This window comes from Lagenorhynchus albirostris, chromosome 7, assembly GCF_949774975.1.
Source record: "Lagenorhynchus albirostris chromosome 7, mLagAlb1.1, whole genome shotgun sequence".
NCBI classification, from domain to species: Eukaryota; Metazoa; Chordata; class Mammalia; order Artiodactyla; family Delphinidae; genus Lagenorhynchus; species Lagenorhynchus albirostris.
Window position 1 is genome coordinate 42,049,559 of NC_083101.1, and position 14,606 is coordinate 42,064,164.

The following is a 14,606-nucleotide window of genomic DNA, read 5'->3' on the forward strand; positions in this document are numbered from 1 at the left end:
CTTGAAAAATAATCTTCTCTATAGCTTTAAAGTGATAACTTTGTACCTGCAATGCTTCTTGTTTCAAATTGATTTTCTCTGGCTCTTCCTGAATACTTTCTGAGGAATCATCGACCTCTTCGATTTCTGAGGAGGAAGGACTCTCTACTGTCACAGTCACAGGAAATTCTGACTGCTTGAAGAAAGAAGACAAGATTGTATAAAAGATAACACAAGCAGATACCAAATATCCAAATATTAGAGGACATTTAACAAAAGTGATCTGAGGTATCATTATTTATAAATGTCTCTCACTGCTCCTTAGTCTAAAACAGGCAATGACTAAGTAAAATTAAGGAACTTATTTTTGCTATGTTACTGTACAGACCTCTGTTGTACATGGTTAGGATTAGTAATGGGAATTGCCCATATTATTTTATTAAGTTTCTTTCGCAGAAGCCAAGTGAAGAGCCAAGGTAAACATTTTTCTCAGATCAACTTTATACCGCAAATGAAAAATTTATTCTCTACCATCAGACAAAAACAGTCTGGAAGAAAATGTAGTTTTTCGGAGGAGAATTCATCAGTAAGGGGACTGATAAAGAATCAGAAGAATAATCAGAAAGTCAACATATCTAAGCTGTGAATAATAAACATTAGAATTTTAAAAAATAAATCACATACACAACTAAAACTGACCCATCAAAAATTTCATCTTCTCATCACCCTTAAGCCCAAAGTAGTGTAATAGTAATACAATTCTCCTGTCAAGCTTCACTGCCACTGCAATGTTGTTCAATATGACATTTCCAAACATTTAAAAACTGACCTGGTCACAACCCCATAAAAGTCTACAGATCATAAAGAAGTGTACTGGGATTATATAACTACGCGGAAGACAAGTCACTAGGACATCATTTTGACAACAAGCAGCAAACCCTGCAGCATAGGAAAATCCCAAAGGTAGAATGAGGCACACACCCCTCCCTCTGGGCATGCAAGGGCAGGACTGACACCCAAGGTGCTCTTCTCTCAGTCTCAGCAGTGTTGCCTTTCACAGAGCAACTATGCAGTCTCCCAAGACCACTGGGAAGGAGAATCTGATACTGACAGTATTAGCTTGCCATGAGGCCATAAGCTAGGGAGTGTGTGTGGCCTTGGTGAGAGAGCAGAGGTTTGGTATATGTTGCTTTATATTGGCTTTAAGATCAGGAATTTGTACACATAGCCCACAAACAACATTTCTTGAAAACATATGAACATGCTTGAGTATGACAGCTCCATGTGAGGGCTCAGAAATGGCAGTCAAGTTCGTTTCACTGGGTAACAGCTGATTTGTGGACCAGAGAACAGGCTTCCTTGTTTACAGACATAACCACAAGGCTGCCAGTTGTGTGCCAAATCCACACAACTACACAGTTGCATTGGGAGAGCGACCAGACAAGTTTTAAATCGATTTATTTCAGAGAGGGAAATGCTTCTTGTAAGGCTCTGTCAGTTTAAAAAACAAAAAGAATGACCATCCCCCTTTCCCAACTCAACCGCCTATATATTATAAATATGATAGCTACATACCTGCAACCGATTACATACATCACGAGCTTTGATGCATGGAAAACCCCTAAAAAGATATCAACAAAATGAAGTTATATCTTGATGTAAATACATCACCAGTTAAACCCAGTTAATACAACTATTTAGTATTATGTACAGTATCCATACAGAATTGTGTATGAAAATAAGCTCAAAAGAAGGACCTGGAGGGCTCTGCTATGGAGAAAACTGAACAGAATTCAGCCGACTGGCTTGGTAATAACTCTCTGAACTGCTGAGAGGCCCCTTCAGTTCCTATGTTCAGGATGGTTGAGATTTCAGGCTCACTTCTTTAACTGGTGATATTAATCATTCTCTAATTTACCACTCCATGTGACAAGGATGGACCTGACATGAAGTGTCTCAGAAAGAAGACAGGAAACCACAGCGTTGTTAAACTCAAGGGCAAAGACTGGGGATTCAACACTATAGTTTATGCAACAGCAATTAACATTACCATTTGCAAAAAAGCAGTCGGTTGTCCAATGGGGATTATAAACATCCATTTAACATGAGCAACTGAACAAATATTTTACACAGTAACTACTTCAAGTACTATTTAAAATCAATTCTCTTTGTTTTCTTAAGCAATTGTTAACCTCCAATTTCGTGAATACTACCAGGTAAGTCACTTGAAAATAATCTAGAGCCATCTATTTCACTTAGCAAGCCTAAAGCTATAGTTCAACAATTTTATTTACAGTTCTATGACAAAAATTACTATGAACAGCTATCCCCTGGATAAGTAATCAGCTAAAGCTAGTTTGACTCACTAAAGCTGATTTACTGAGTTAAGCCAGTTGGTTTAGAATAGATCTACTCCATATTTCTCATCCATTCTGCATTAAACTATTTCCCATGCCTAAAATGTTTTTTTTCCCATTCGTACATATCCAAATTCCTACTTCTGTGCTGTAGGGCTTGGCTCAACTACACCTGCCTTTAGTGAAACTTTTCTCACCTGCACAATTGGAGATAATTTTAGTCTCCTCGTGACGCCCACGGGTTACCTCTGTTGTGACACTTGAGAAACAAGCTGAAACTCCCAATTATTTTCTGTTTTTCTTCCTTAGAGGGCTCATTAGGCCGAAGCCATGTGTGAGTTATCTTTTTTGCTCTACAGAAAGCACCAGAGACTGCCCACATAATAGAAGTTCCAAAACAAAGAATTCTGAATGACTGAAAAAGACAGGGAATGCAAGCACGTTACCTGTTCCTTTTTGCACGTTCTGCAGTACGCCACGGCAGGAAACCAGACACACCAGGTGGTAGAGGTTCAGGAGCATAACATTCTTTACCAGCAGAGTGTTTCCTTCCATTACTTACAGGTTTCTTTGTGGCCAAGCCTATGTTTGACAAAGCATGATAAGAAGGAATCAAGATGCACCAAAGGTCTACAGAGCAACCGTCACACGTGTACACTTTGAAAGGAATCAAACAGGCACTTGACAATGGTGCCAAGGCCATTAAAAAGAGGATCGTTTTGTAAAAAGGTTTTACATAAGCCAGCATTTTTAAAAAATATAAGTTCTCTACAGTAACAAGTTATTTTAACTAAAACAAAAGTACTGAGATGTGCAGAAATGCAAAAATAAATTTTTAAAAAATCCCAAAGAATGATACATTTTATGTATCATGCAGAAACACTCAAGTTTATTGACTCTTAGAACACCTTTGGCATTTCTGAATCTCCAGGATAGAGAAACACAGATACACACCCATGACTTCTGACAAACAGAATCTTTAGAATTAGACCACAATTTCAATTTAAGATGAATTTTTCTATGTAAAAACAATAAAAGTTATAAGACTACAAGTGGTAGGTGAGTCAACGTTACCCTCCTATAAGCCTGTCAACATTCACTGCTCATTTGATTTCATATAGAAAACACACAAAAAAACAAATGAAACCCACTGGATAAAAGAGTGGAATGTGGAGACATCCTATATTTCAGTAGTAGAGAGTCAAGTATCTTTATATGAAATATTTGGTAGCAAAAACTAGACCTACGTGTTAATATTTTATTTAGAACAAGCCATATATTAAAATTCACATTTAAATATTTAATTTGTATTTACTGAAAACAAACATCATAGGTTAAAATGGTTATATTTATCCTTCAAATCTACTATATTTTATGTTATTTTATTTATTTATTTTAATAGATCTTTATTGGGAGTATAATTGCTTCACAATTCTGTGTTAGTTTCTGTTGCACAACAAAGCAAATCAACCATATGCATACACATGTCCCCATATCCCCTCCCTCTTGAGCCTCCCTCCCACACTCCCTATCCCATCCCTCTAGGTCATCGCAAAGCACTGAGCTGATCTCCCTGTGCTATGCTGCTGCTTTCTACTATATTTTAGCAGCATTAGGATGGAGTGCAAAATAGAGTGCATGTGGTAATATAGGACAAATATTTCAGAGTGTAGCTTATTGATAATCACCACATGATCCTGTGTGACTTACATGTCTCTTAAAAATATATAGGAGCTCAGTTCATTTTGTGCTATTCTATTTTGTCTAACTTAATTACCCTCAAAAAAAAATGTTTATATGCATGTGGTTTGTATGTGTATACCCTTCCTTTACTTTCAGAAACTAATGAAAATATATTTGTAATAAAATTTTTTAAAATTACACTTTTCTTGTTAGGAGCTAAAAAAAATTTCTAATAAAACTTCCCATCTTTTTTTAGGCATATATAATTACAATATAAATGTGACACAATTCACTCCATTATTTCACCCCTATTCTCACCTAGATCTAACTATATACCCAGTCATTGATTTGGCTTACCTCTATGTCTCCAAATAACTGAGGCAAATACAAAAAAAAGCCCAAGAAATAAAATTACTCTTAAAATAGCTCAGTGAGCTCGTATACTTCAGTTACATTTCCACTTTGTTTAATCATGCTAAATAAAAAAAAAAATTTAATTGTTTTATTCTCATTCCATGATGCCCTATTATGTACCACCAGGTACTAATATTATAGAATTCCTAATATGTTTTACATATACATGTTTTATTTATATATATTTTTATTTCTAATATTATAGCAAAAGTCAACTTACCTGTTTTAAGAATGCTTTACATACGATATAAATTTTTAATAATAATATCTAATTAGTGTGATATCACAAATCTTCTTTGTATGTACTATTTGATTATTAAAATATCACTGTCTTGAAATAACTGGCAGACAAATCATAAGCTTTTTTTTTGATTTAATAAACACTCTTAACAACTTCTATTTAATACACTATTGTCCAAGCAAGTTGATTAATGGAGAATCAAAAACATACATCTTTAAGAAGAAAAAAAAAAAGGCTGTATTTATGAAGATGTTTACAATAGTTTATTTTAGGTTATTTCCAATTTTTCACCAATTTAAAAAATTGACCAACTCAATGAAAACTTGTGAATACAATGTTAAAAAGTATAACTATGAATCGTAAAATTGAAATTTAATATGAAAAGATAATAATGGCAAATATATTTAAGCTATGTGGAATTATGTTTATAGACAACAGGAAGAGAAAATAAAAATGTAAATATTGCTTGATAGGATAATGAGACTAGAGGTGGTCTTTTAAATTTTTCATTCTTATGCTAATACAATACCTTTATAAAACCTAAAAATCTTCAAACAACATGTTTTTTAAAAATTGTGGTAAAATACACAAAACAGAAAATTTATCATTTTAACCATTTTAAAGTGGACAGTTCAGTGATATTAATTCAACAAATTTTTAAAACTTTCAGATGGCACCTAAATAAAAGATGTGTTGTTGTCCATGGGTGATTTTAATGTATCTGGTATATAACTAAAGTCACCACAAAACTTTTTTTGGGAAATTGGCAGATCATAAACATAAAAAATTTATTTTGCTTTATATTAAACCTTATTGTTTTACTGTTTCAAAATTCAAATTTACTCACAAGAAAGAGTCAGTTTCATATTAGATTTGGTTTCACAAATGCTGCTCCTGCTATTCATTCTTATCAACAATAAAAAAAGACTATTTGTGACTAAAGATAATATGTTCCAGAAAATAAAAAGTTAAGGTCTCTTAGAAACAATACAAACGTTATCAGTAGAAGTGAATTACACCACATTTATATATTCAGGAGAAATGTGAAACTTATTCCATTGATTGTTAAAGGGTTTTAAAAGCTTTTTATTACATTTGGTAACAAAATTATAGGCTTAGTTGTAAAATCTATCATTTTAGATTTTATGGGTTAACTATCTATGGGTTAACTATCATTTGGAAAATTAAATACACATTACAGTAAACATTAAGAAAATGTTTTTCTAAAATGTTCCATCTAGGTCAATAAACTTGTCTGTAGAAGTCTTTTATAAGGATAATACATATTTCAAGTTTTTGTTATCATTGAGAGAAACAGGATATTACCTGAATCAAAAATTTAGGTAAGAATTTCTAAGAAAGAAGAAGGGAACAATGGGAAGGTTGGAACTGGGAAGAAATTTTGTTTCTTACAGCGCAAAAGGTAATTCTGCATTAAAAAAAAAAAAATCATCCCTCAAAAGCACCACTACTAAAATTATCATCAAAGTGCACCCCAAATTTCAATTGCAAAGTATTAGAAGTAATCATCAACCAGGAAATATTTTCAAAATAATGCACTTTTTATGAAATCCAAATAATAATGTTGGTTAATATTAATATCTCTTTAAATTCATTTATTATATCTACATTCTATAAATTCTCATAAGTATCAAAATAATTATAGTCCTCCTAATATGCATGTGATTAATATTGGCTGTTTTAATTTTAGCACACTGGAAAACATAAGGGGTATAAATTCTAGTAGCATTAAAAACAAGAAAAAGTTACCAATTCTAATAGTAGCTTTTCCTTTTCGACCACTTCCCAAAATTATAGTTCTCTTTTTCTGTCTAGCAGCTTTGGATGGTTCCTTCACAGATGGAGAAGTTATCCACTGGTACTGAGAAATAATAAATATGCCATTTAAGTTCCAGGTAATTTATGAGGGTTTGATCTTAACTGGAAATTAAGATATTTTAAGTTAATAAAAGGTTTTCAATCTGCATTTCTCAGAACCTAAATTAAAGAATCACACAACATTTTCAAAGACAGAAAAGCTATTTGATTTGACTAAAAACTTAGTTTTAAGATGGCAGAAAGTACCTTGATAATTTCCTTTTAAGAAAGAAAAAAAAACAAACCATTAAAGAGAAATTATTCCGAGAGAACTAAAACACATTACATACCTCTGACTTGGCACTCCTTCCATTCTGGAGAACTTTTTTGATAACTGATTTCATCACAGAATGATCTAAAGTAAAATAAATTGAAATTAGAATAATTATTTCCCAATGAGTAGCTATTTCCATTTAAAACCAAAAGCCAACTAATTATTGCTCTTCCCATAAATTTAAATATGAAATCTACATTACGTAATTATACACTTATTTCCCCCTTTGTGTATTCTAATTTCTTCCTCAAAAACCTAAGATGCCATCTTGCAGACTGTCCCCAATGGCTACTATTTTGGCAGCAGCAAAGATCAACTTTAAACATTTTGCATCTAAAGTGGCTTTGCATACCTTTGGATAGAAAGTACAGTCTGAGCATTGTCCAGACACTTAGATACCTAAAGGGCATCTAAGATATCAAACCAAAGTCCTGATATTCCCTCAAAAGCCGCTCCTCCCATCAGCTCCCTTCTTCTAAGTGATACCACCCAGTTGCACACATAATCATCAACGACTTGTCTCCTTGTTACTATTCCCTTCATACCCCACATCTAATCTATCTGCAAGTCTCGTTAGCTACACCCTCAAAACACAACCTGAATTCAACCACTTTTCACTTGCTCCAAACTTCCAGCCTAACCTAAGCCATAAACATCTCTTATTTGGACCACTGTGATAGTCTCCTAACTGGTCTCCCTGTTTCTCTTCTTTATCCCCCCCAAGTCTATTCTCTATACCAGGTCATCTTATTGAGATACTATTTGGATCATGCCTTTTTCCAGTTCAAAACCATCTACTCATTTAGAATAATCCACATCTTTACTCTGGCCTTGAAGACTTTACAAGAGCAGACCCCTGGCTAGCTCCTTGACCTCATGTCATACCACACTCTTCTTCACTCAGTACTCTGGCCATGTTGGCCTCCTTGCTTTTCCTTAAATATTCCACCCACCTACCTGCCTGCATACGCATTGCCTCCTTGTCCTGGAATGTGCTTACCCCATATCTTCCATGGCTTGCTCCTCTCTTCATTCAGGTCTCCGTTCAAATGCCACTTCTCCAGTGAAGCTGTCCCCTAACAAACCTATCCAATGGAGTCCTACCTGCCCCCCGCCACTCTCCTTACATTAAGATATTTCTGCACTTCCTTCTATCTAAAATTATATTACTTACCTGTTTACTCATTTCTATCTGAACTCCGTCACTAGAATGTAAGCGCCATGAGGGCAAGGCTTTTGTCTGTCTGGTTCACTGCTTTTTCCCTAGTGCCTAAACCCGTACCTGGCACACAGAAGGTATTAAAAATATTGTTAAACTGACAAATGAATAAAGTACTCCTTGCAAGAATTCAGAGGTTGCACAAGAAGGAAATAATGCTCTTGGTGGAAGCAGGCTTAGTATCTAGGTTCACCTCTATTCAGAGTAGAGATAAGAAAAATTTACAAATATAACTCACTTTAATTGGTAAATTATCTGCTAAAAATGTACAGGAAGTGCAACATTAGAAAAGTACAGTTGACGCTTGAACAACATGGGTTTGAACCTCGTGGGTCCACTGACACACAGATATTTTTCAATAAATATGTACTATCGTCCTACACGATCCAAGGCTGGTTGAATCCACAGATGTGGAACCACTGACTATAAACTTATACCCAGATTTTCAACTGCTTGGGGGGCGGCATTCCTGACCCCCACGTCGTTCAAGGACCAACTGTATACGATCAGGAAAGTTAAACACATGAAGTTTTAAAAACTGTCAATACGTGAACAAATTCTTTTTGTTTTGCTAGGTGTTAATCAATTAAAAAAAAAAAGTGACCACATACCGACAAGTGGGTTTTTTCTTATATCCAAAACGACCAGAGTTCTGTTGGTTTCAAGGGCCTTTAGTAAAGCCTTTGCTCCTTCACTGGTGAGGCCACACTGCTGCAGGTCAAGTGCTTTGGATGAGAGACAAAAGGTCACTTGCTAACTCTATACAGATTTGACATATAGACAACTCTCATTTTCTCACGTGTGGAAGAGTCCTGCACAAGACCAGTCATGGCAGGTTTGTAATTTTGGGTATGGAAAAAAACAGAAACGTATACACACACACATAATGCATAATCTAATTTAAAAACCTCTTCTTGGATGTGCAATGATAACCCTGCCTTTAGTGCCAATAAATCATCCAACATATTTTACAATTAAAGAACTGAAGAATAACTGTATATAACCTATGAGCAAAAAACATCACAAAATGAATCTCAGTTCATAATTAGCAAGGGCGGCAGTGGCATGTAAACCTCACAAGCAAAAACTGGTGGAGCTCAGAAATGCACTGCATTCTTTTGATCATGATCTTGAGCTCCAAATCACACTTGAAACTAGTTAAAAGGGGAAAACAAAATAGAAGAAATGTAACAACTTTTCCATTGTTCTGTTAGTTTTAGAACAAAAAGACAAGTCTAAGAGGATACAAATAATAACAAATTCAAAGAATGTGTGAATAGAGAATACATACTAAAAACCTATCTTGAAAGTATCATGGTCAAAAACTTTCTCAGTAAAAGGTCAGACAAAAACCAGAACAAATGATCATGACTTCTAGTAGTTCTGGGGCTGAACAACCTACTCATTTAAACCAAAGGGATCATCACAAAAGCACAGGTATTAAAAAATATTACATGAAAGGAAACTATCATGAGTCTTTTTTTTAAGTGCTGTGTGTACCATCGCATTAAAATAACTGAAGTCTTTCAACACCCCACGACACCCAGAAATAGCAAGTCAGACATATGGATCTGACAGGATATGATACAACCCTTACAAACTCTCACTACAGAAGAATGGACACACGATGTAATTAACCAACTAGCCAAATTAATACAAACAGCCAGTAAACCTCTGTAGTAAATCAAATGAATACAAAATAAAATGTGGTTATTCTCCTATCAGATTAAGCCAAGATTCTGTAAGAAAACCCTTTAAAATGTCTATACCCTTTTGATCCAACAACTCTCTTTCTAAGAATTTAACCAAAATAAATAGTCAGAGATATAGGTAAGGATATATATCAGAGTACTATTTGTAACTAAAAAACTGGACATAGCTTATATACAAGAATGGATAAGCTATGTGTACTGTGGCATATTCATATAATGAAACACTGAACAGTCACAAAAAATGATGCAGTAAACGCAAATTTACTGACTTGCTAAAATGCTCATACTAAATTAACTGAAACAAGTTATAAAATTTGGAGTAATCCTACTTGCATAAAAAAGGGAGAGGTACTCATTTTTGTAGTTTTACAGTTTTTTAAAAGTGCTACAAGCCAGTGTTTGTGAGAGGGAGGCTTCACATCCACTGTTGGGGTGGACTACAAATTGGCATAGCATTTCTGGATGGTAAGCTGGCAATGTGTATCAAAAGTCTTAAAAGTATGTCACACTTAGTCATTCCACTTCTAGTAACTTATTCTACAGAAGTAATCCCGATGGACACAGAGATGTACATACAACGTATTCACATTGTTTCTGACAGGGAAAAGCAAACTAAATCTAATTGCAAAGAATTGATTAAACTATGGGACATCAATACGATGGAATACTACATGATACATCATTAAGTGAAAAAAGCAGGAATATGAAATAGCAAGTATACTACAATTCTATTTTTGTAATCCCTAAGTGTACAAATATATTTATAGAAAAAAAAAGACTGAAAGTATATACACCAAAATGAACAGTGATTATGTCTGGGTATTCAGATTATAGGTAATTGTTCTCTTGTTACTCTGTATTTTCTATAAAGGATATATGCAACTCTTAGAGAAAGTTTAAAAGCAAAATAAAAGCTGTCAGAGAAATGAGACTTTAAAAAAATCCTATTACAACGTATCATGCCAAAAGCTAAGCACATATAATATTAAAAATTCAATATTTTCAATTTTAGAATTTACCTCTAAGCCATAAATCCTCACTAAGAGATTCTGCAAAAGCACTTGCACCCAGGTCACCAATAAGCGTGTTGCAGTTCAGAGTGATGCGCCTCAAACCAGCCATACAGTCAAGATCAGGTCTCCTGTAACGAAGACTCTCAGCCCAGGTTTCTTCATGCCTTCTGATAGTCTGATACTTCAAAGATTTAATGGGATGAAATTAAGATGCTTGAATAAGGAAACACGGTGTGCCTACTGAGTATGGCTTATTATGTCAGAGATTTACACACACACACATCAAGCATATATGCCAGGAGAATCAACCTGAGAAATTAAACAGTCAGTTCTGCTTTGCGAGTCCAGTGACCCAGATTCTAGTCGGTCAGTGATTAGATTCCAGCCACTGGATGACCTGTTCTTGAACACTTACGTAAAGTTGGACAACTCAATTACAGTCCATGAATTATTTTCCTTATCTTCTAAGTCAGGAAACTGGTTCTAAATTCTATCATTGCTGAGGTTCTAAACTTCATCATTCTGTCCTACGGTCTCCAAACACCTGACTGGGCAACCCATAAGAAAATCTTTTAATATGCATCTTATTTATTAACAAATAATATACACGAAGTTCTATACATATAATTTATGTACCTTATAAACTACACAGATATTTTTTAAGTGATACAAAGGTAAACAGGTTCTAATATTTTCTTTTCCTAACTCCTAAGGCATTATTTTATTTATTTCTTTTAAAATATTTATTTATTTATTTATTTATTTGGCTGTGCCGGGTCTTTAGTTGCGGCATGCCAGATCTTTTAGTTGCGGCATGTGGGCTCTTAGTTACAGCATGCATGTGGGATCTAGTTCCTTGAGCAGGGATCGAAACCAGGCCTCCTGCATTGGGAGCACAGAGTCTTAACTGCTGGACCGCCAGGGAAGTCCCAGGCATTATTTTAAAAACTATATTTACAAAAATGGATCTCACATGCTCCCTAGGGTATGCACACAAACTTCAGAGGCCTGGACTATGCAGAGCCAGTTTGATGTGCCTTGGGAAAATAATGGTTTGACATTTAACCACAAGTATTGTCTTAAAGACATTCAATTCTTTATATTTATAAAATAAATTTTGGTAACAGGGAACACTGACTTTAAATGGAAAAAGTCTTATTACATTCTTGAAAAAATAAGACTCAAAGTGCCTTTGACACTCTAAAAGGAAAATCATTAGTGTCATTTTTCTATTAACAATAACTTATAAAAGCTACAAGCAGAAATAACAGCAATCACTTACACAGTACTTAGTATGTGCCAGGCACTATTTATACAAATTAGTTCATTTAAACCTCATAATGAGGCATAGAGGTTAAGTGATTTGTCCATGGTCACTAGCTATGAAATGGGAGAAAGGGAATTTGAACCTAGGCCATTTGGCTTTGGCACCCAAGTTCTTGACTGCTTTCTATCCCAGGGGTCAATGGACTTGCCCTGTATGGGCTCAAAGAATTTTTCAATTTTTAAAATCTAAATTAAAAAATTTCCAGCTTTGTGGGCTATAAAGTTTCTGTTGCAACTACTCAACCCCACTGGTGTAGGGTAAAAGTAGCCACAGCTACCATGTAAACAATGGGTGCGACTATGTTCCAAAAAACCTTTCTTTACAAAACCAGGCGACGGGCTGGATCTGGCCCGCCAGCCATAGTTTACCTATCCCTGATCTGCACCAGCAAACTATTAAAAAGGCTTCACGTAAAATTATTAAATAACTTTAAGCCTAAATACAGTAATTATAACCACTGTAAAGTTGTTAAGGCATTATTTTAAAAACTGTATTTACAAATTGCTGATGTAGTGATTTTTATTAGTTTATAAACTACATCAGCTAATAAACACTGGATTCATTTAAGTCTTGAAGACTATAATGGCATAGTTTCTGCACAGCATCACAATCAATGTTTTCAGTAACTAAAAATACATGAAAGTATTATTATGTATTATATATTAAATGTCTGATTTCTAAAATTAAGTGGACTATCTTTACTAAATGGTAGAATCCCAAACTGAAACCTGGTCATATTCTTTCAACAAAACTAAAGCTGCACTCACAGGTATCAAAACACAAAAATGAACTGCCATCTGTATCAATATGTTAATGTGTTTCAATCACATATGTTTCCATGAAAGTTTAAACATAAAATCACCTTTAAGATCTTGGCCATGTGATCTGCTCCCTGCCATGTCAGATTACACCCCGTGAAGTTTACTGTCTTAAGAGTGATAGAGTTCTTTATACCTTGACAAATAACTAAAAGGGAAAAAAAAAACCACAAACACAATAAGATGAAGAGCCTATACATTTGTCAATCTTGACTTATTTGCTTTTCTTGAGTCAATTGGAGGTTTATAGCCACATTCTTGAAACCATTAACTACAATCTTCCCAAACAGGTAATTGACGAACCGATACATTCTAAAACTTTGTCGGTAACAAAGTGTTATTCCAGTTTACAGCAACAGTTCAATTCTATTTAGATACTAAAACTGAATACACTGAATACTGCAAACTTTATTCCCAACCACTAAAGTACTACATACCTTTTGAGACATAGGAAGAAAAAGAAAAACCTAAAAAGCATAAGACTCTTCTGATTTTCATTTCCAATGATACATCCCAATCTTGATTATCAATCAACAATTTAAATGTCAACTATAAAGCCAGTATTTTATTAGGTGCTGTGCAATATACTAGAGCAATAGAAGATAGAGGACCTCAAACACTCTGTTCCCTCAAATTGAAAGGCAGGCTTCCTGACCCCTCCAGACCACTACTGGACACAGGGAACACACACTAATATTTCAGGACCCCAACCAACAGTCACCTGCTTTGTGATTACTTCCATGACACACCCCCGCCAACACCACTGAGTTTGCTGCTCCTATGGGACGTTACATATATTTCCTATTTTAACACATACCACAGTGCATTATAATTATGATTGCAGATAGATGTTTTAACAATTTAAAGATAATGATGACTTTTTTGCTCTTTACATCTTGCTATTTCCCTTCCCATAATATTTCTTGAAGAGAAACCATAAAAATATAAACAAACACAAAAAACAGAAAATATACAAAATGTGTGGTTTGTGGCTTAACACAAACTTAAGTAAAATTAGTTCTGACAGTATCCAGCATGACAAACTTCCATGGTACAAATGAGAATGGACCAAGGTTTGAGCAGGTACAGGAGACAATCCAGGCATGAACAACAGCAAGAAAAGGTGGACAGGAAGTAACATGGTGTGTAGGAAATCATGAGACCAGTCTGATGGGAAGAGACTTAAACAAGACTGAAACTCACTTTCTAAACCTCCATCTCCAATTGGACAATTCGCAAGACACAGGTGCACCAAAGTGGCCGATTTATTCAATCCCTTTAATGGGGAGAAAAAGTTTAAAATTTTATTGGTTTAGTATGCCCCAAAAGCAACTATCAAATGTTGGCAGGACACAATGAAGGCTTACCTTTGTTAACATAGTTAAGTCTCTCTCTCTCAGAACTAGTCCATTTAGCTCCAGGTTCCTTAGCGCACCCGACGCACTTACACAGCATTTAAGAGCTTTACACAACTGGAAGGTCACATCTTTATTTCTTATCGCAGGAACACGACTTCTGTAAACTTTATTTCTGTCAGAACCTAAAGCAAAATTATTGTAAGATGAGTGATTTAAACCATACATTTTATCATCATTAAAAAGTACCTAAAAAAAAAAAAGCATCTGCTCTGTGCTAAGGATTAGAAACGACTCCTGCCCTTAAAGCCTTGATTAAGGAGGGACATGTGTAAA

General features: G+C 34.8%; 1 protein-coding gene across 6 annotated transcripts in view; it reads right to left on the minus strand.

The window, feature by feature from the left end:
• The window catches only part of CEP78 (centrosomal protein 78), a 31,749-nt gene that overhangs the window by 13,669 nt on the left and 3,474 nt on the right, over positions 1 to 14,606 (minus strand). For 3 of the 6 annotated variants that reach the window (XM_060153423.1, XM_060153422.1, XM_060153419.1), the window contains exons 2-11: positions 14,283 to 14,455; positions 14,119 to 14,191; positions 12,960 to 13,063; positions 10,777 to 10,951; positions 8,657 to 8,770; positions 6,843 to 6,907; positions 6,445 to 6,556; positions 2,783 to 2,918; positions 1,555 to 1,600; positions 47 to 175 (exon numbers count right to left, since the gene is read on the minus strand). In XM_060153423.1, the coding sequence (XP_060009406.1) occupies positions 47 to 175; positions 1,555 to 1,600; positions 2,783 to 2,918; positions 6,445 to 6,556; positions 6,843 to 6,907; positions 8,657 to 8,770; positions 10,777 to 10,951; positions 12,960 to 13,063; positions 14,119 to 14,191; positions 14,283 to 14,455 (1,127 nt within the window). The remainder of the gene's footprint in view (positions 1 to 46; positions 176 to 1,554; positions 1,601 to 2,782; positions 2,919 to 6,444; positions 6,557 to 6,842; positions 6,908 to 8,656; positions 8,771 to 10,776; positions 10,952 to 12,959; positions 13,064 to 14,118; positions 14,192 to 14,282; positions 14,456 to 14,606) is intronic. The other 3 variants (XM_060153425.1, XM_060153424.1, XM_060153420.1) reach the window with 2 other exon arrangements.